The sequence below is a fragment of the Stegastes partitus genome, unplaced genomic scaffold (assembly GCF_000690725.1).
Source record: "Stegastes partitus isolate 25-593 unplaced genomic scaffold, Stegastes_partitus-1.0.2 Scaffold1076, whole genome shotgun sequence".
Lineage (NCBI taxonomy): Eukaryota > Metazoa > Chordata > Actinopteri > Pomacentridae > Stegastes > Stegastes partitus.
Window position 1 is genome coordinate 277,933 of NW_007578807.1, and position 22,030 is coordinate 299,962.

The 22,030-nt window shown below is 45.0% G+C and overlaps 2 protein-coding genes and 1 long non-coding RNA gene across 4 annotated transcripts; 1 reads left to right on the plus strand and 2 right to left on the minus strand.

Annotated features, from left to right (window-relative positions):
- Positions 1-251: 251 nt before the first annotated feature.
- Positions 252-7,751, minus strand: b3gnt9 (UDP-GlcNAc:betaGal beta-1,3-N-acetylglucosaminyltransferase 9). Its single transcript, XM_008295789.1, has 7 exons — positions 7,618-7,751; positions 6,341-6,786; positions 6,119-6,238; positions 3,207-3,554; positions 2,074-2,315; positions 1,738-1,993; positions 252-1,662 (listed from the first exon to the last, which is right to left on the minus strand). Exons 2-7 carry the CDS (start codon positions 6,479-6,481, stop codon positions 1,318-1,320), a joined length of 1,452 nt encoding a protein of 483 aa, XP_008294011.1. The 5' UTR covers positions 6,482-6,786; positions 7,618-7,751; the 3' UTR covers positions 252-1,317.
- A 2,001-nt stretch (positions 7,752-9,752) lies between these two features.
- Positions 9,753-19,813, minus strand: bbs2 (Bardet-Biedl syndrome 2). 2 transcript variants are annotated; one of them, XM_008295790.1, is made up of 18 exons: positions 19,700-19,813; positions 19,121-19,255; positions 18,667-18,894; positions 18,184-18,309; positions 17,839-17,901; positions 16,225-16,302; positions 15,889-15,993; positions 15,580-15,666; positions 15,300-15,435; positions 15,012-15,151; positions 14,259-14,388; positions 13,971-14,142; positions 13,698-13,827; positions 13,440-13,559; positions 12,833-12,970; positions 11,894-12,006; positions 11,410-11,558; positions 9,753-10,756 (listed from the first exon to the last, which is right to left on the minus strand). In XM_008295790.1, exons 2-18 carry the CDS (start codon positions 19,235-19,237, stop codon positions 10,650-10,652), a joined length of 2,139 nt encoding a protein of 712 aa, XP_008294012.1. In that variant the 5' UTR covers positions 19,238-19,255; positions 19,700-19,813; the 3' UTR covers positions 9,753-10,649. The 2 variants fall into 2 exon arrangements, with proteins under 2 accessions (XP_008294012.1, XP_008294013.1); XM_008295791.1 differs by lacking the exon at positions 19,700-19,813 and adding an exon at positions 19,380-19,677.
- Positions 16,312-17,586, plus strand: LOC103367679 (uncharacterized). The gene is made up of 2 exons (XR_520735.1): positions 16,312-16,674; positions 17,170-17,586. It is a non-coding gene; the product is annotated as an uncharacterized LOC103367679 (long non-coding RNA).
- Positions 19,814-22,030: the final 2,217 nt, after the last annotated feature.

Here is a 22,030-nt window from a genome sequence, read left to right on the forward strand (position 1 = left end):
CTCATCTAGAGACAAACTTTCCTGATCTGATCCATCACTGGAGACACAACGAATGTTCAAAAGCAATGAAAAAGACAGATTTCACAAAATAAAGCCCCTTAAAAGAAAAATCCATTTTGGGTCTACATTTGAAATATTGAACTAAAATGTTGTGAGAGCGATAATATTTTAACCCGAACCTGTTCTGAACGCTGACATGCTGATGTTTGCTACGTAGCACTAAGCAGAGCCAAGAATGATGGGATGTCACATGTTTTGCAAGTATTTAATCATAAAAAGTCCAAAGTTTGACCTAATGATTTGACAAAATTCAGTATCAGGGTTCCAGTTATTATTGTGTTAACCACAGAGTCCTCAGTGTGGTGCTTATGGGGGAAAAAATCACAAGATAATCCAAATGTAAACCCTCTCAGCATCAGATGTAATGGCAATCCAGTCACTGAGCAACACAGCGGACATCGGCTCCAGCAGTTCTGGTCCAGAGAACATGACGCTGTTCAACAGTCATTCTAACAGAAACAAACAGGATCAGTCTGAATGTGGCGGGATGGAGCTTCATGTGAATGCAGCAGCTCAACGAGGACCGAGGCTGTGATGACAGACGAGGGTGAAGATATGAGGAGGTTTCGAGAAAAAGACTTGAAATTACATCAAATAAATCAAATCAAAGCACGACCAAGCCGTTCACATGAAAGTCCAACATTCTGCCGAGGTTTGAGTGTCTGTGCATGTGTGGCGTGTGTTCGACCCGGTCCAGTCGCTTCCCACTGCACAGATGGTTTCCGTTTAGACTTCATTTGTTGTTCCCCCAGGGAACAGATAATGCGACTGTCCATTTGTGCTTTTATCCAGCATAACAAGGAAGAGAGGAACATCTGTGCTCGCCATTCACAACCCGAATCGTCTCGATTGTCTCCTAACACACATGTTGAACGAGGCTAAACCAGCTAGCCACGCTGTCAGAATCAGAATCACTGTGCTTTGTGACGTCGTCCTCGCTGATCTCTCTGTAAACAACCGGAACACAACACATTCTGTTGATCACGTTCAAAAACTCATCTCTCAGCCTTATTTGAAATCAGAAATGCTGCTGCACAGATGTGGCCCCGATGGCAGACGGATAAACTGTCCGGGCTTCCTTACTGAATAATCTGAAGCACATTTCTGCCAGTTCATTTCCCCGAGACGATCTGCCAGCTTAGATAAAGTCACGTATGACTCAACCATGCTTTTGAAGACTGGCCACAGACCCTGAAATACGACCACTTTGGACTTGCCAAGTCTCATAAATATCCTGCTCGGCCCTGGAGAAAACCACTAATGTGTGACAAACACCTGCTTCCCGCCGTAGTCCGCCTCCTCTCCCACCATCCCACCCATCCTCCCCCTCCATTTAAAGGGCCCGGCCGTGGGGCCGGTCCTGTTGTGGCAGCTCAGTTTGGGGTCGTGCAGGAGGTTCCACATCAGCCAGATCTGAGGGACGCTGAGGCTGTGGACCACCATGAGCTCTCTGTAGAAGCAGGGGTCAAACGTCTGGAGGTGAGGCGCCGCAGAGGGTCGGGGGATGCCGAAGGTCCGAAAGCCCTGATGGCGCGATGGTTTGACGCCGATCAGCTGGAGGCACATTCCCAGGAAGACGTCATCGATTGGGAAAACCTCCACCTAAAAAAATAGATCACTGTAAATCAACAAATGTTCAAAATACACACAAACGTCCTTTTTTAAAATGTGAAGGACCTGCTGGCAGGCGGAGCTGAGCCTCCGAGCTGTGTGTCCGGACATAACGAACCCTCCTCCTCCAGCGTAGTTCGGGTACAAACCGCCTCCGTATACAAACTCTGGCACGTAGTACTTGGAGGTGCGCCGGCGAATGGGCTTAGCGTGGATGATAATATCGCCGACAAACAGATCCTCATCTGGCTTCTGACCCCGCAGCATCTCCAGGATGTTTTCCACGTTAACATACACGTCAGCGTCACCTTTGAAGATGAACCTGGATGAGAGAAGATTAGAAACATCAGGGAGGAGCCCAACAATTACACCAAGTCGTGATTCGGTTTTATCAACACTGACTTGACATGAGGACAGCTGCTGTTGACCCATTCCAGAAAGTGAGTTTCCTTTAGAGTCAGGTTGAAGAAGGTGTCCTCGAAGTCCCAGAGCAGGATGTCCCGAAAGGTCTGGCTCTCGTAGCCCAGGAGTCGATCCCACAGGGGCAGAGCGGACCGATTCCTGGGAACGCCCAGCAGGAAAACCGTACGGATGGACACGCCGTTCTGGAAGTGGCCCTCCTTACCCCATGTCCGACGGACCACCTGAAGGGATCGAGTGCAGGGAGATGACTTCACCAACAGTAAAGCACTGAGACGTGGAGGAACAGCAGTTTGAATATCATGAGACCAGAGTGCTTTTTAGCACAGCACAGATTGGATCCATTGGACGATAGTTTATAATTCATGCCTCAGCTGTGACTCTGTTTATCTCTTTGCACTAAGATTTATTCATGCTGATGGTTACAAAACTCAGAACTTATAAGTATTCGGCTGAACACTGGATTCATTGGTTCTTAACATCGCTGCTGTCTTTGGCTTTAATCAAATGACTGGATTCTGTTGCAGCTGCTGCTGGTTTTACTCGTCTGGGTCAATTCAGATTTACTTTACTTCTGTGAATAACAGGCTTGGCTCATTTTGATCCTTTAAATTTAAAACTTTTTGTCGTTCCTGCATTGCTTGAGTTACCTTTTCAAAGCTTAACTGATCTAATTTTCAAAATAAAATAAATCCTTTTTAATATTTTTATTGCTAGTTTTATCTCTTTGTTTATTTGCAGGCTTAAATGAGGCCTGTACCTTTGTGTAGCTCCACATCAGCGTCTTCGGTTGCTGTTCAAGTCTGTTCATTGAACTGCTGGCTATCGGTGCTGGACGCGTCGTGTACAGTCGACGTTTTTATAACTTTTGTCACTAAGAAACAGCCGCCTGCTGCGGTTTGAAAGGACTCAGAGAGTTGTGAGAGAGAAGTAAAGCAGGACAAATGTGTAAAGACAAAACAATGAGAGTAAATATAATAAATGATTGTGTAGAGCTGTGGGATCATTATAGCAGTTTCAAAAACTAAAAACATGTTTTTTCAATCCAGAAAGTCCAATCTACAGGAATCTACAAGAAACGTTAATTCTGAGCAAACCCACACAAACTGTGTTACCTGCCGCTTATCGAAGTCTGCAGCCACCGATTTGACTGCGATGAGCATGTAGGGAGCTTTCCTGGAGCCTCCTTCTTCCTCCTCTGCACCTCCAACGTGACATTTCTCCGGCTGGTCTATGAGCAGCTTGAAGTTTCTGTTGTCCTTTTCTCTCAGATAGCGCTCAAAGTCAAATGGCGGCATCGTCGGCAGCGGGTTGCCCGGAGCCTTGGTCGGCGTCACGTTCTTCTTCCGAAGCTTGGATTTGCTCTTGGACTTGGACTGAGGTCTGGATTTGGGCTGAGCAGCTTTAGACTTGGGTTGAGGCTGACAGGGAGGCAGCTGTGGCTGCGGGTGGCTGGATGGGAACTTAGAAATGAGAAGACAGAGAATATTTCATTTAATAGAAAACATCATAGCAAGGATTCAACAAATGTTTCAGTCATGCTCCCCAAACATCACAGACAGAAACGTTTTCATCTGAAGGAGCAAACTGAAGGCCAGGGTGGGACACTTACAACAAAACAGCTAAAAACTGAACAGTTTACGGTCATGTCTGGTTTTGCTTATGATTGTGTGTATACAGGCCTCTCTCTGCACCTCAAAGCCTCCGGCCTCTTTGTGCCGTCCACACTGTGCTCTACCACAGCTAATAAATTCCTCAGTTAATCATGCGTGAAAAGGTGGGATGGTCCTCCTGAACTGACAGAAGGAAACTGCTTTGCAAGTCACATACCTGTCGGACTCCACTGGACACACTTATTAACACTTAGAGCTTATTAATTCTGCTCTCTGGTCCACACAAAGTCAGGTCACATAACGTTAGATTGGCTGCATCATAAATTCAACTGTCATGTCCGTCAAGTTCCTGTTCATGTGTGCACATTTTATGTCTTATCTTTCCTGTTTTATTTTGAAATCCCTAGCCAGTTGTCTCTGTCCTAGATTTACTTCCTGCCCCCATCCCGTCACACCTGCTCCCTGATGGTCTCCCTCACCTGTTTCCCATCTCCTCTCATTACCTCGTGTATATCAGCCTGTGTGTCTCACAGTCTCGTTGCCAGTTCGTTGGACTTCACGGTCCTCGTCCCAGCGTTCTCACAGTCTTGTCTTGTTACGACCTCGTTTTCTGCTTCCAACCTTGTCTTTTGCTTGTCGTTTTTGGATACCTCTGCCTGCTTGGATTGACCACCTGTTACCTACCTCTGCCTGTGAATAAACCTGTCTTCTGCCTGAACCCTTTGTGTCGCACCATTGTGTCCACCTGTTCTGCTCTCAGTGAGTTCATGACACAAACTGTATTTCAAAGAACGGCCGCTTTATTCTCTAGCAAGAGACTGAAATGCACGAAACGAGCGTCTTTCATTTCAGCTCATGGGTTTACTTATGCGTCAGTAAAAACAGAGAAATCAGACCTGTCTGAATAAAAATGACTCAATATAAATATGAAAGCAGGAATGTGTTGAACGCTGTGAATCGGTGCAGACGGAAATTGACACGAATATAAACTCAAGCATATTGTGTGTTCACACACTGATGCGCTCAACATATGCAGGATGAATATTCATATAGAACAAAGTGTACAGCGCTTTGATCCCGTCTCTGGATTTCATCCCAGCAGCCGACTGCATGTGAGAACGTCTGCACATTTTATTCTGACTCTCTGGTGAAGCATCGGGCTCTTTACACCCGGCTAAACACACTGGAAGACAGCAAATGAAGTGCAGAATGTGTGCTTTTTATTTCTCATCGAGATCCATCATCAAGTCTGAACTTTACTTGGATCAGCACTTTCACATTTTAGACCAAACAACTGCAAAACTAATCAGAGAATACACATCAGCTTCAGCTCTTTGGCACTGATTATCAAGTTTTACAAAGTTATCGTGTTACATTTCGGTTTAGAAAATGGCAGACTTATGTAGCTGCTGAATATCTGAATGCTAGCGTGTCATGGTGGGAATATTAGCATGCAGCACTTAGCTCTAAGCAGTGTTAGCATTCAGCTGCAAAGAGCTCCTAAAAACTCCTCTCTGTGTCTCAGAATTACATATTTAGATGTTTTTCATCAAAAAAATCTCTTTATGTCCTAAAAGGGTTTCGATGAAGTCGGCAGCTCTTTCTTCAGCCACTCCTCGCTGCAGCTCGAGCACACCAGCTCACCTATGACCCTGTTCGAACTCGATGAAAGCCCAGAAGTTTGTGTGTGCAGTGCAGTGCAGCTTCAGGATGGAGATGCTCATTTCACTCATTATACGTCTTGTGGCAGATAAAAATGGAACGCATGGACATGCTCATGTGGTAAAAACCCTAAATCTTCGTAATCAGGGTCTTTAAACTGGTCTCTGAGTTCACAACATATAACTCATTAACAATAATGAGTTCTGAATTCATAGACTTACGTGTGACACTCACAGCTTTGAACCAGGATCCTTGGCGTCCTTTAGCATATTTCATCACATACTATGCAAACTTGCACATTCTTGCACACTGGATGTGTTTCTGTTAGTTTGGGTGGCTGCTGATTTGACTTCTTGTCTGTCTACTGACTTGGACACTCGTTTAATCTGCATGTCAGTGTTTACGCTGAAGCACTAACACGCCAGATCACATTATGTGAAAACCTACTTGGCAATAGAACTGTTTCTCACTTTGATTCTTATGACCAGACCCCCACACGATTGTGCAGAAATCCAGCAACTATTGCTGATGCTAATATAGTTCAGGCTTCTTTTTACTCTGGACCCTCATCCTAAGCTTCCAGTTGTTAAATTTGCTTCAGAGACTGGATTTGGTTTTAGCAGGAGGTACTGCAAAGGAAGCAACTCCACATTTGTTCCTCTCACACTGAGCCCTTGCTGTCAAAGATCTGAAGTGTACAGGCAATGACACCTGCATATGAGCTCTAACTACTGACTTAAATGAAGCCTCACCTCTTGGGACTGCTGGCTCACTTTAGAACCGCTGGCTCTCAGCAGGGTCCGGCTGGAGCTGGTAGAACCGTAAATCTCCAGCTTCCACATCGGTTTGTTCCATCCAGAGGAGAGCACAACCTGGAAACATAGGTGAGGTTAGATGAAATGCCATAAAGCAACCATGAACCAACAAAAACGCATGTCTTAATACCAGCTCGAGCTGTGATTGCTCCTCCTCACCTGGTGGATGTAGAGCAGCAGACAGAACAGCACCAGGAGCAGCACTGTGCACATCACATCTCCCTTCATGTGGAGGATCCTCCTCATCGTCATCATCTTCCTCAACATCTTCTGAAGGCTTAAGTTAGAGCACGAATGCATTGGAAGCTTTACCTGGAACCGACACCTGGAGCTTGGAGACGCTGGATTTGGATTTGCAGATCACTCTGCAGGATCTGGTGAAGGAATGCAGTGGTTCTCTTTCCTCCTCTCAGCTGCATTGTTGAGTCGCACCTCGAGCGCGATGGTTTGTCTATAAAAACACGTCCCAGCTGTTTACTGGGGATCAGGCATGCGTTGTTGTGCTCTCCCTGGCTTAAAGGTTCCTTTAGGGGAAAATAAACTTGGATTGCGTGTATCACTCATATCAGTGTGTCCGTCATGTTTGTCTCTGTCCGCCGTGCATCCTGGACAACCACGAGAAAAAGGAAGCAGAATTCAAATTAAACAAAACTCCAATGCTAGATGCTGCAAAAACTGCACAGTTCCTTTGACGCTCCTTCTTCTGAGTCACTAAGGAAGAAAAGCTGTCCATCTACGGCCTGGCTGTAAAACTTTAAACCATCATGACTGATGCAATCACATCTTTCTTGGTGACTTGAAGCAGTTCAGCAATATGTTGTAATAACAGCAGACATGATGCCATGTAGACACCAGTTTACGCAGCCAGACAGCTCATTTTCACCTCTTTTATTGCAGGAATTATTTACTCCACATGGATGCATGGTTCTGATCCTTTGAGAAGCTCATTGCTGGGAGCAGCTTCATGTCACCTAACTCTGAGAACAAACCGTACAAGACGTTAAACGCGACCCAAGGTGATATCGCTCACTGATATTCTAATTTGTGTCTTTTTCTTGATTCCCAAACCCACGACTGCCTTCAGAAGGGGGAGTGTCTGGTCTTATGTAAGGGGACGTGAAGGTGCTGACTACTACACAGAACACTGTGTCCCAGCATTTATGGCATTTATGGAGCAGACATGACTTCATAGAAACATCATATAAGACTAGTAAAGCAGATGAGGAGTCATACTGCCAGCATACGTAATCACAGCTTTTCTGCAGTTCAAATTCCTGACTTGCATGACCCAGATCCAAAACTTCTCTCGCAAACAAAAGACATATTTCGCCAAACTCATCCCACACTTTTTACCTCACCGACAACATTTCTGCTTATTTTGATAGTCCTAAAGTGTGAGCAATGTTCTCCAAGTAATGCAAGTCATTCAAACTTACCAGACGAGGCAGACCGAGGAGGAGGAGGAGGTCAAACTGGAAACATCTGTGCTGCAGGAAAAGAAAAGAAAAGCTGCTTCTGCAAATCAACGCATGGAGAAAAACGGAGCCTCCAAAGTCTCCAAACACAGAGATCCTGCGAGAAAGTGAGGACGGAGCGGAGGGCAGATCTATGTTCATGTGTCTGAGGCAAAGGGGCGGATGGTTAAAACCCAAACTGTCTGACCTGGAGCTCAGAGGCTGTACGAGCTGCTGCTGCGCTCATGGTGCCTTCAGGTGCTGTAGGAAAATACAAGTTGGGGAAAATGCAAGCGTTCATTTGTGCAGCTTCTGTGATTTTTTGAGTGTCGTTGTTAATAAAATGTGAAGTAATGGCTGATATTGTGTACCAAGAAAACAAATCAGCAAAGGAAATTATTCAGATTTTATATTATTTAAGCAAATGTCACGGAATTCTGACACTGAATACAACAAAGTTAAAATTAAAGTTCATATAACCAGAAAAAGCAGCAGCTTGTCAAACAGACATTTAAAGCAGCAGAGGCACCAGGCTGCTCATGCAACTGATTCAACTAATCAACTTTGCTGCATATGTAAAAGTTCAAATGAATGTATGTTTGGAGTCAGAAGCAGAAACCCTTGAATGCATCATTGTCATCCTTTGGCCCGGCCACGTGATTTATACTGGACCCAGTCAGATGCCAACGCACGAAATCAGGGAACAAAGAGGAGTAAGAAAGAAAAGACTGAATAAGAGGAGGGGATGTTAGAACATGAGTCACGACTCGGTGTTGGTTGTTTCCCCCAAAGGGACGAGGAATCCAACAACTGGACCCCCAGAGACACACCTCCGGGTATGGGTGGCATTTTAATCCCAGCTGATGATCTCCAACAGCATCTGATTGGGAACATTGACTGTTTTTTTTCTAGACTGCAGGGAGAGGAGACCAGGAGAGAGAAGAATGAGATGAAGATGAGAAGACTTGAGCAGAGAGGAAGCTGGGCAGAGGAAAGACTGCATGAGATGGAAAAGGGAAAACGTATGCCTCACTATTGAGCATTCAGAGTCTCTGTGTTTCTGCAGCCCTCTGCTGAAAACACCCAGTCGGGATGATACTGTCTAAAACAATCCCCGGCTTTGTTATTCTACAAGAGCTAGCAGTCGGGTGAAGAGATGCAAACAAGACGAGCTGAGGCTGCACCGTCAGCACACACAGGAGGGCAGCAGTAACAGTAATTTATGGCGGCACACTGTGTCCTTCCAGAACCATATGTAGCACAGATAGAGCACAGCTGGCAGCCCACACGTGTCTGAGCAATCAGAGCTACGCAGGGGAAAGGGTGGGAAGGCCCGATTCAGGGCACACTGAAGCTATGCTGACAAAATAAAGCATGAACACACCTTAAAACATTAAATGCAGTGCAGTCGATGCAACGGACGCTTGTCCAAAGCCTGGACTCACATATATTCCACTTAACTCTCATTTTTCTCATCACTTCATCCTGCTATTGTTAACTTGGTGCTATTACCGTTGGATCAGTCAGCAGAGGATGCAGCCAAACACTAAAACAGGCAGAAACGTTTTACTATGATGCGCTGCTCTCTAACAAAAACAAGTGAAAGTGATAAAAATCAAACTCTTGCAACTCTTATCGCCACAGTGGTTGGGTTAGGGTTTCAGATGCTTCACCAAAACAAGTCTGATCACTGGAACATTACCAACACGAACCTGAAGGTGCTGATGGAGTTCAGGTACAGAGAGGCTGCCCTAACCCTAAAGCCGCTGTGAGCAGAGTAAGAGAACCCTGATCAACTGATGTGAACACTGGAAACCACTTTCATAATGTCTGTGAAACACATGACGCCTACATGACTTGTTGGCAGTCAGTGGACTCACGTTATTAGTGCTTCACATCTGCACTTTCAGAGACATTCAGAGCATCTGAGAAGGAAATCCAGTGTGTAGAATGTCTGTTAAAAAAGAGGACAGGCCTCACTGTATTTATACGCACTAATTTTAGCTTTCACGATTCAGATCCAACCAGAGACGCACTTTGGATAAACAGTTGAGCAACTTGTCTGAGAGTGAAGTCATCCCCTGACGGTGCTGTAACAAAGTCCTTCAACAGTCACGCATGTTTAAAACTTAATTTAATTACAGTTTCTGACACAAACACATGTAAATGACATTTACAGTCTGAATACAGTCTACAAGGTCAACAAGTCAAACCCACAGCAGGGGTCCTCTGGTACATCAGGTGATTTAAAATAGTCTTCTTTGGCTACAAACACCACACAGACACACAGCAGCTGGGAGCAGAGACTGGACAGCGATCGATCGGTGGACAATCAGTGAGCGTCTCGCTGCAGCTGTTCTCGCTCTAAACATCACTTCCAGCTCAACTAAACAGTCCAGCACATAGTCACTTTCTCCACACGTTCACGTCTCCGTGGGAACGCTTTGGATGACGTCGCCGTAGTTTAAACATCTTCTTAGATGAATGTGCAGCATCACTTGCGACACCTCTGGTACCTTCACAGGCTCTACTCTTCCTTTGTGTCTTCACTAGTGGAGCTATCAGGCAGAAGACTGCATGTGAGTTTCGTGTGTTTTGGTCCTGCTGAACCCACTAAGCAGATCTGTCTGTACCGCCCGCAGACACCTACGTTCATTGTGACATCATTTACTGCTAAATCAAGCCCTTCCACACAGCCGCACTGCTACACGGAGATGGATGACTACTTCAAAACTGCACTAAGTCTGTGGTCAGCATTTTAGTTTTCTGTGAGCTAGCACAATTTCAAGTTTCAAGAAGCTGGTGCCAACGTTGCTGCCAGGCTGTTGCTAAGTCATGGAAAACTTGGATTAAGGCTGCAACAGTGTCCCCTTTGTCACAGTCCCAGTGTCTTTCATGTATCAGGCTCGTCGTCCTGGTGGACCGTCCTGGCCGCTAAACTTCACGCTGTTCCTCATGTGGTGGGCCTGTGAACGTGTCTCTGGCTCTTCAGTACATCCCTCCTCCTTCACGCCTCAGGAGGATGCGGTGCCGGCCCTCATGATCCTGAAGAGTGCGTTGACGTTGTTGCTCTTGATGGCGTCGCGACAGGCAGAGATGACTTGGTTCTTGGGTTTACCCACTGAAGAGAAGGTTGAGAAACACGCAGCCGGATGGTTGAATATCAAGAGATTGGCAGGTGTGTGAGCTTAAACACATAAAAGCTTCCTAAATCACTTTCATTGCTATTTGTCTCTGAAATCGATGATCTGAAATCTTTTTCCCAAGGTCTCCCTCTATACTGTAATATCCTGACACACTGTTATCAGCATGTAACAGCTTCTCAGCAGTTTGTTCTTTCATCTGAATCAGCTTCATTGTTTGTACACACACAAGGACTTTGAATCTGAAGTGCTAAATGTGTGCCTGCTACCATTCTGAGCCAAATCTGCACAAGATGACAACACGTGGTCATGAGTTCTCTTCTGTGAAACTTTACTGTTATACTATCATTATAGGTTTACAAAAAAGCTACAGGAGAAACTGAAAGCGGGGATTTCCAATCAGGAGGGTCGGCTGTGATTCCAGCCTCACTTCAGAACACTAAAACATTGAACTGAATCTAACATGGACTGAAGTCTAATTAGATATATTAAGGCTTTTCTCTGAAGGAATTAAACATCAAAACATGAGATCTGCATTCATTGTGCTGCTTCCTGTAAAACAACGAAGCCACCTACTGACGTACAGCAGTGCTGTTTGTTCAGTACATCACACAAACACACAGCGGCTCACCTCGGAGTCTGCCAGCTCGCTGTATGGCCTGGTTCACAGACTTGAGACAGGCCAGAAGGGCATTGTGGTTGTTAGATCGGATCTTGTATTCGTTGATAAGATCCCTGTTGAGATCGTACAGCTCTCTGTAGCGCTTCTTCATAGTTGTCCTACAGAGAACAACAGAAAGGTCAGACCCAAATTAAGATTAAATATGTAACACTGCTGATACAAACACTGCTTGAATTATGAAATCAGTAGCTTTAGCAACATAGCGGGCATTTTCACAGCACCGGTGTGGCAGTAGGAAAAGCAGAGTGGGGACTCATAACATGAAAAACGGCAGAGTGTTACTGGAAGCCGTGCCTTTAACTGCATGCACCAGTGGAAGTGGCTAATGCACATGGAGTGCAGCCACAATAAACACTACTAGCTACACGTGTGCTTTTTGTATGATGACATGGACATGTCCATACGGGTACAAGTATTATGGAGGATTCCTCACAGGTCACCCATAAGGCGAGCATCCTCTGCCTGCACCAGCATGTTTCTGATGTAGTTGGAGTGATCGGCCATCGCTGCCGTTAACTTCTGATGGACGGAGTGGAACTCGTCCACCTGAGACACGGAGATAAAGGACACAGTGTTAATACACAGATCAACAACATGTTTCTGGTGGACGTCAGAGCAGAGCAGACCCTAACCCTAACCCTACTAACCCTAACCCTAACACTACTAACCCTAACACTACTAACCCTAACCCTACCAACCCTGACCCGACCAACCCTGACCCGACCAACCCTAACCCTACCAACCCTGACCCGACCAACCCTAACACTACTAACCCTAACCCTACCAACCCTAACCCGACCAACCCTAACACTACTAACCCTAACCCGACTAACCCTAACCCGACTAACCCTAACCCGACTAACCCTAACACTACTAACCCTAATCCTGACTCGACTAACCCTAACCCTGACCTTAACCCTAACACAGTTAGAGCAGTTGGCTCGCAATGGGGAGAAAACGCATGTTACTGTATAACATGATAAGTTATCAGAAAGATTTCTATCATTTCCTTTTTGTCAGTAACTCTTGTATTGTCTGTACGGTGGTCTGGGATGGAAGCCCTCACCATGAATACAGCTCTGGGTAGCAATGTCTCGTAGGTATGCAAGTCTGATTCAAGCGTGAGTGATGGAGCAAAACGAACTTGACATTGCAGGACTATCCTACCATTGAACTGTTGCTTTGTTTTCTTAGTAAAGAACCTCATTCAGCCCATCCTTCACACAAAACGGAGACTAGATGGACGATGCTCTTACTTCTGTCATATAAAGAATGAGCCATGACAAATGCTGCTGCACTCCTGACAATCTTGGACTGTCAGTGGACTTTGCAACATAAAATGTTTGATTATGAGAACAGACTTCAGCCAAACCTCGGTAAGTGTAGTGCGCAGCTCCTCGAAGTATGTGGGGAAGTCTGCTTCTGCCGACAGGTCCTCTATTGCCAGGAAGACGGCCAACGATTGGACAAGATCTCCCGCTAGGTCAATGTCGTCTGTTCTCAGGGTGATCTGATTGGACGGATTGGGAATTCATTATTGAAGTCATTTTTGTGGATTGAACAGCCCTGGGCTATTGTAGCTTTGTGCTCACACATGTAAAGTAATCAGGAGCAACTCAAAGTGCTTTGATAGCAGATGGGTTAGCGCTGTGCACGGTACAAGTCTGCCATTTCTACGCAGCACTAAAAACACGAGTCATTACGCTCATGTGAACTGGTTTCTAGTCAAAGCAGAGTGGCGTGTGGGAATTTAAATGACTTGATGACATTGTGGATATCAATGTGAACATAAACAACTAGAGTTCATCTGATTTCCCAAAGCTTGTCAGTCACAGTGATTCTGTGTATATGGATTCTTCTGTTCAATGAAAGTGAAAGCTTGCTCTTTAAAAGTGTTGAAAAGGCTAGTATGCAACAATAAACAGCCAGTAGTGTTAAATTAGGATTAAAATCAACACAGCTGTTGTATCTGAGGGTACCTGTCCATTGCTGGCCATGCTGAAGGACAGGAGACCCCCTCCCCTTAGTGAATTAAAGGTGACATCAGGACTCTCGACTCCTTCTGGAAGCAGGAAGTTCTGGTTCAGCCACATTACCACCTAGGCACACACAAGCACAGAAACATGAAGGCTTACAGAACCAGATAAAAGATGCAAATAGACACTTGTAGCATGTTATGTCTCGTGGAACTCATCAGAGTGACTTGATCTGTTCTTTCTCCCAGAGAAGCAGCCTACCCTCTGCGGTCGATCGTTGATGCTAAAAGTGACCCTTCCGGTGGGCAGAGCAGCTGAAGAGTCGACTGTGACGTCGTACATGGAGAAACGAGGCAGCTGACGAGTGATTTCAAACACGTGGAACTGGGTGCTGGAGCGAGAGAGTGGAGCAGTAGAGGAAGCAGAGGTTACTGTAAACACACAAACTGATAACTGGAGTTATTAGTCCACAGGGTGAACAAAAGCGATTACTGTGACGCTGACAAAGCAAGCTGCCAAGTACACACATCCTACCTAGTTTTCCCTCCAACAAAGGCTTTTATGTGCAGATCCACTGGGATATCTTTTGGGGGAACGATGGGGACTCGGACACAGCCTGACAGGTTCTGGGCACTGGGGTGGACAACGTGACTCTCACCCTCAAATATTCCCTCGGCAAAGATGAGCACTGCACGGATAATGGTTTCTGGAAGAGGACAGAGAAGACATTCAAGCACTTACTAGCGGGCACTCAGTCGGAACTTAACTTATCTATTGCTTGGCGTGCTTGAACCTGTCAGGTCCGGTCCTAAACAACTGTACCGTTTGGTGTTGAAATGCTGAGCTCCACATGAGCCTTCTGGGTCTCCGTAGCAGGCTTCACTGACAGCGCCGTCTGGAGCTGAGTGTTGGCTGGGATGACACCCATCCCACTGTTGGTCTCTGACACACCCTGAAACCAATATGACAGCTTGTTTGGATGCCGGCATGCAGTAACCCTAACCCTGCAGGTCAGTGACGTTGATGAATCCTGCACTTATCTACAGTACATGCAAGCTGTGATCTGTCAAACAAAAAGGGATTTGAACAAATGACATGAATAAAACCAGCAGTTAGAAAAAAACAATAATAGAAGAGTACATAATCAGCGTTGTTAAACTCAGGTGGTATATAAAAGAAAAAGAGAAAAACATTGAATATCAATGTGAGGCCATATAGTTTGTCTCACATAAGAATAAAAAGGAAGGACATTAAAGAGCTCTGGATAATATTATTGTTGACTAGATCATAAAACACAAGCAATACCGCATGTTCGTAAGTGCAGAAAATGGTTTACTAGAACCAGCAGAACCAGGGAGGGACAAAATAACTGGAGGCTTCCTCTGAAGCTTCCTGTGTATTCTGAGACACCCTGAAATCAAAGCTAAAGGTTAGGAAGAGTCATCTGCCTGGGACCAGCATTATTTACAACAATTTTCAGGATGCACACATAACACAATATGCTGTGATGAACAAAGAGGGAACCAACACCACATTCAGCTAATGAATGACTCCTGAATGAATACATCTGTGCACCTTGGCATTCTCCTCATAGTTGCGTAGCTCAAGCAGCAAATTCTGTCTGCGTTGGCTGAGCTCTCGAACCAGATCCTGTTCAGCACTGGAGTCCATGAGGTTCCCTTTCAGGTCTTTGCTGGCTGGCAGGTAACCACGAACTACAAGACACACACATGGACAGTGAGAACAACCTATTCTAAGGTCAAAGGGCAATTCTTCAAAATAACACACACAAATGTATCATCACTGTAATCCCAGAATGAACGTGATGCTTCTCCCACACACAGACAGAGCCCTACAACCTACCCTCTCCCTCTGTGGAGGTGCAGATGAGCTGCTTCTGTCCATCCAGTCGGTAGTCTCCCTCCACCACTCCAGCCACAGACGAGGAGAAGTTGTCTTTAAAAATTACCTCACCTGTGCGGTCACTTCGAGCATCGATCTGGAAGAAAATGAGAACGTGATCACAGAATCGATGCAAGCTGGAGAAGCTGCAGGAAGTCCAGGTCACTGCTGTGCCCAAAAAGCTAACGTAATATCACATTCCTGAGTTGTAGAAAGCAGGTGTGCTAAGCTGTGCACTGACCTTTCCATTGGACCAGCCAGTAATAAGCTCCACAACCCCATCAGCATTCAAGTCAAAGGCATGAATGCTCATTGCATGATTCTTAGACTGAGGAGGGCAGAAAACAAAACATAGCAGAATACTACATGGAGACAACAGAATCTATATTCATGTCATGGGTAAAGCCTTGAAGGTTGGGGAGTTAATCAAGATAGGAAATGACGCAGACATAGAACAAACAGGAGAAAAAATTCTGATACAGAAAATGTTGCATGGGTGGAAAACTAGACCTGTGTCCACAAAATACATAAAGATGAATGGTTATGCCACCTTGATCCTCCAGTAGCGGGCGGTGCGGTCATAGACGCCAACAGTGCCATTAGCCAGGGCGTAACCAAACCTGCTGCCATGCATATGGCACAATGATGTCACTGTCTGTATGGAGAAGGACAGAAGAAACAGAAGAAGAAGGAGTGTTATTCAGCACCCAGAGCACAAGACAGGCAAGAACATCTACAGCATGCCATTGCCACCAGGGCAGCGATCACAGTAGTTATTATTCCATTACTGTTCATTCTGTGAAATGGAATAAACACATAGTCAGTGTAAATTAGTTTTCTACAGTCGACACATTCGAAAACAGAGCAATACATTGAATCCTTTTACCTCATTTTCAGTCATCTCCGACACAAGTTCATCCTCTTTGAATACCCTGATGTCAAAGTCCTCGGATCCGACCAGGAGCTGGAAATACAATATGAACAGTTTACCATATTGAAGGCGATGATTCGTAGCTAAGGTTAAGCTATATGTAACCCGGGTGATAAAACGCACGTCATGCTCAAGCTGTCCTTGCGTGTGTCGTGTGATTAGTCGCGCCACGTGACTAAGTGCGGCCAATCTGGTCGGCATAAAGCCGGAAGTGGCTTGTTGCCGGCAGCTGCGAGCAGGGCACGTATGAGGAGACAGTGCTGCAGGTATGTCTATGGTTTGCGCAGAATTTATTCCCTAAACGCCTTAAACTAAACTCATAACACTGTTAAACTGTAGGAGCCGACTACCAGAACCATTGCGAAGCTGAATGAAGCTCGACTGAGATTTTCAACGACGGACTTGGTAAGTCGCATTAGCATTAGCTTCACCCAATTCATTTCAATGGGTTAGCCGCTGCATTCATTTTAATGGAGTGGTTAGCATGGTTGATCTCCGTGCCCGTTTCTAGAATATATTTGACTGTATATAGCGCTATCACTGGGACATTATTTATTGATGTATTGACTGGTTTGGTGATTGTTAAATGTAAGTAGTGCAATGCAGAGTTTACATTTTGAATGTTCATCGGTGCTACGCATCCAAATGCACTTTATGCAGTCCAGTTACTCACTGGCCGCCCTGCACTTTACTCATGGATGCAGAGTCATGTCTGATGTTTGAGCTTTGATTCATGTTTCAATATAACTCTATATATACATACTTGAACTGCTTATATTCAGAAGATTGGAATACACTGCTATTTATATTGCTGAATTAAGTGTGTTTAGCATTGAGATAGTTGTATGTGTTGGTTGTGCGCACTAGAATTTATTTGGTCCCATTCTTTATGTCGGCCAGGTCGATGGCGAGCTAGGAGCCTATAGGCTAAAAGCCTGAAGAACGTTCCTGGATTGAATGCAGCTGCACCTCCTTCCCTTGGTCTGGTAGGAGGCTCCTTAAAGCAGCCGCTCTTCCATTGTTCTGCCCTCTGCAATGTGAAGTTTCCAGCCCTATTCACTCACTCATCCATTCCCCTTCCAATAGACTTGGACCGTTTCCCCTTGGATTCCTTCTGTCACGCAGGACTTGGGGCTTGAAGTTGCGTTTTAATTATTGAAGGGTTGAAACTTAACTGGTTGCACTTTTGCAAAGCCTTGATTGATGAAGACTGAAATGATTATGAAATCATGTGTGTATATATACTGAATGGCCATTTTTTCTGTGTTATGTCTATGGGTTTTTCATTCACAAATATATGGTACCAATTGGCATAAACCGTGTGTTCTAGTGTTTCTTCTCCTCTCCCAGAGCTGATACTAGCCCTGACATTACAATAGCGTGGTTTTATTCACTTTACACGATTAACTGAGTAGCCTACATGTTACATATAGTAAGACAAAGTAGAGACCTATAGGAAATATGCATGAGATAGGAGGAAGACAGATGCCAGCTGTCCACCTGGAGTTGGACTACGGTGATGGAAGACACCCAGCACATGTGTCAGCCTGCCAGCTAGCCAAGACTCACCTCATTTTTTCCATCTCCAGTGAAGTCACAGAGCACCAGAGACCTGACGTTATCTCCAGTTACCTAAAAAAAAAAAAAAGATCCTTCATGATTACATCCCACAGAAATGTGAATTAAAAGAAAACCCATTCTGAACAGGGTTAGGCTTAAAAGACAGCCTAACTTTAAGTGCAGCATACTTATCCTTTGAAGATGCCAGAACTAATAAATTAGAAACCATTTGTTAAAATGTGCCAAATATAAACTAGCTCGATGAGACCTGTTATTTCCTGCAGCAACTGTACTCACTTAAAGAACCACCTGTGTACATAAACTGAAGTGTAAGCTAAGCTGAAACTGTCTTACTGTCCAGAAGTGGTCGTTGCCTGCATAGTCGAAGCCTTGCAAGGCACAATTCCCTCCAATGATGGCAAGAGGCGAAGGGATGTCCCCAAGTTTTCCCAACACAATAGCATTGGCTCCATCCGTCACCTGCACCCACACACAGCAGAAACAAGGTGTCTAAAGCCAGGCAAGGCCAGTTCTCCATGCAAAGCATCTGTTCCTTTAAATCACTTTTCATTTCTACATTTTAAGTATACAGCACAAAGTCTCAGCTCCAGGATCAGTGTTCAGTGTCAACCACAACAACATATCTTACATTCTGTGTTGTATTATCATCTGACCAAAGGACAATGTACACATAGAGAACTAACAGAAAAGTGACCAAACTAACATTTTCCACTTTTAAGTCTAAATCATCTACTATATATAGTTTTCAGGGAACAGTGTTGATGGGACAAATCACAGCACCCACAGTTGGCTCCTGTTCTTCTGAGCTCCACTCACCTCTCTGTAGAAGATGTCAGCATTGTCATGGACATCATAGGCCAGCAGGTTGGTCTGGGATCCCACTAACAGTGTGTCCCCAGTGCTATTTGGTCCCAGCGTTCCCGCTGTCAAACACATGACCGCCTGGTTGATGTTGAGCAGAGAGATGTCCGAGTCCTGGGCGCTCTGGCTCAGCCGGTGAGCCACAGGTCTCTGGCCACGGGCGTGAGGGTTGTGGATAAAAACCTGGTAATGACAAAGAGAGTTGGGAAGTAGTGCAGAGTGAGATGGAGTTTAGAATGAGCGTGTAAATGAAACCACTCTCACATCAGAAGGTTACAAAGCAAGCCTGAGATCTGTGGTTAAGTACCTGGTGGGTGTGCATCACATGGAACCAACGCTGCTAGCTACAGCTTGTTCATTAAGAATTCACCAAAGCTATGATGGAACAGCGAAACAGTTATTAACTCACCTTTCCAGCCTGTGTGGCTGCAGTAAGGCATGGGTGAACTCCATCAAACTTCCCGATCGTCACCATGCGAGGGTTGATCTTGTGATTCAGCTTCAGGGTGAATATGGGGACCAGCATGGTGCTTGTTCTGCAGCCCTGATCACACAACAGACGGAACAACACAAGCAGACAGTCATGCTAACAACTGCTACAGTAGGTTTCCATGCACATTCCGAGGGACGAGGCGTGATTTCGCCACTAATGTAATTACAGGCTTTACCTCGGCCACCCAGCGGCCACTTCCGTTGCCTAGCAACACAGAGCAGCTAGCCAAAGCTGCTCTGGAGGCTAATCTCCCGTCGCTTCTCTGCAAGGATGTCAGTTATACAACAAAAGTCCTGGCACCTCGCTTGTTAGCACATCGTTAGCCTTGCATTAATACCAAGGAAGATATGAAGCCATCGAAAGAAATAAACTCGCATATATTTAGTTCCCTTCAAACCTAGCATAGCTAGCTAGCATTAACGTCGATGTTCACAAACTGCTGACGACGACACAACAACAACAGCAACAGCAGCACTGCTGTTTTAAAAGCCGTACCAGGTATTGCCAGTAATTCTCCTGCCCCGTCCTCTGTGTAAAAACTGGACTTCAGTTAGAACGAACCAGCCAGCTAATGCGCTAGCTGGATCAGACGACAACACACGACGGGTCCCGACCGGCCTCCTCCTCCTCCTTCTTCCTTTGATTGGTTTGGCGGTTGGCATCCAACATCCAGGTACATTACCGCCACCTACCGGACTGGAGTGTGGCGCAAGATTGGCAATAAATACACAAAACATAAATAATTTTTTAAAAACTAAACTAAACCCTGATGCTCTGTGTTTTTAAGAAAGTCAATTAGCTCTCTTATTATTCCTTTTCCTGTTCCCCCAAGCAGGTTCTGCACTGTCAGCTCTACTTTGATTTTTTGCAGCTTTGCTTTGAGTTTTTTCTTCATCTTCATATTGCTGACCTTCCAGCAGCACATGCTGAACTGGTTCTCTGTTGTCTCAGTGCCGATGTTGGCTCAGTATTTGGAGTGTGTCATGTGACCTGGTCAGTCCCATTCTCAGACGGCGATGGCTGCCTCTGCCCTCTGCTTCCTGCCTATCAGCCTTCTGCCCTGACCAACCTGTTTCTGGATGCTGTAGAAGTGTCTTCCTGGATCATTTAAACTCCAGTATTCTTGCCAGCTTTTCCGCAGATGTGTTTATGTTTGTGTAATGCTATTTTTGTGTCTACTGTTTGATTTCTGAGTGAAGTTTAGCCAGTTTGTCCACTCTTTCACTCCGTTCCACACCAACATGGGCAGGAAGCCAAAGGAAGCAGCAGTCCTTCCCTCACTCTGTAAGTTGTAGAGCAGCAGAAGGATGTCATGCACTAGATCTAGTCGACATGACTTTGATGACTGGATACGGGTGAGGGCTGCCCAACTGTGTGAGGCTATCGCTGTATCTTCAGTGCAGTTATTTTCCAGCCACTGCAATGCCATAGTGATTGCTGTTCATTCTGCTGTATAGACAGAGAGACAGTCTGTTGTTCGTTTCTTCAAAGCAACGTCCTGTTGAGGGATAAACACTGCTGCACCAGTAACACCATTTCTGGTTGTTTGGAGCCATCTGTGAAGATGATTCATTTATTCCTATAGTGCTGCTGGACATCATTGTGTACTATTGTGCTTGATGGAGCTTTTCCTGTGAGTTGTTGCAGGATATTTAGATCTATAACTGGGATTTTGAACAACCATGGAGGAACAGGTGAGTAGGGATCGTGGGACTGGATTCTATCTGATTTAATTGTAGAATTTCTGCTTTCATATTTCCTATCCAGCCAAAACTGTTACAATTAGTTTTTATCATGTTCCCAGCATTCCTGTAGGATGGCCTTAGTACAGTGAGAACTTCTATGCCCCTGCCAATGAACCCAGTATGCCATCATTAATTGAATTCTCCTTATACGGAGTGGCATCTCACCTAATTCAACTTGCAAGGCAGCTACTGCAGATGTCTTGAATGTTCCACTGCAAGGTCTAAGTCCCTGTGCTTGCTCCATATTTATTTTGTCAGGTGACCTTCAGCTGCAGACATGTAGACAATACTTCCATAATCTAATGTGGCCCTCATACGAGCCTGATATATGTTTATTAGTGGTGCTCTTGATGCTCCCCTGCTCCACATCTCAGGAGGTTAACTTTTCTACACTTATTCCTGACCTTATCTGTGTGTTGCCACCACGTTCATTTTTCATCAAAAACCATTGCAAGAACTCTAATATTCCTGACTTGCTCAAGCGTTTGGCCATAGAATTTTAATGATATGGTTTTATGTCGTCTTGCAAAACATACCACTTGTGTTTTAGCAATTGATATTTTAAAACCCGATTTATTTGCATACTGCTCTACAGACATAATATCAGCATGAGCTCTCTTTTGTATGTACATCAGATTGCGCCCCCTCATCCATAACGCCCCATCATCCGCATACAGCGACTTTCCATTGCTTTTATGTACATTGTCAAATATATCATTAATCATGATATTGAACAGCACTGGACTGCAAACACTGCCCTGAGGGGTTCCATTCTCTCCATAATATTCTGATGAATGTTCTTTACCTACCTTTACTTGTATTGTTCAACCAAATAAAAAGTCTAACACCCAGTTCTACAGCCTGCCACTTGATGAGGAGCCCTTCCTTCCACAGCATGTCAGACGCTTTCTCAGTGTCAACAGAGACAGCGACTACCATTTCCTTGTTTGTTTGAGCTTTCCTTATTTCTGACTCTAGGTTTAAAATCCAGTCCATAGTATTCCTTCTTTTCCCAAATCCACTTTGAAAAGGTGAAAAAAGGTCTTTGCTTTCAAGAAAATAGTTTAGTCAGTCTGTAATC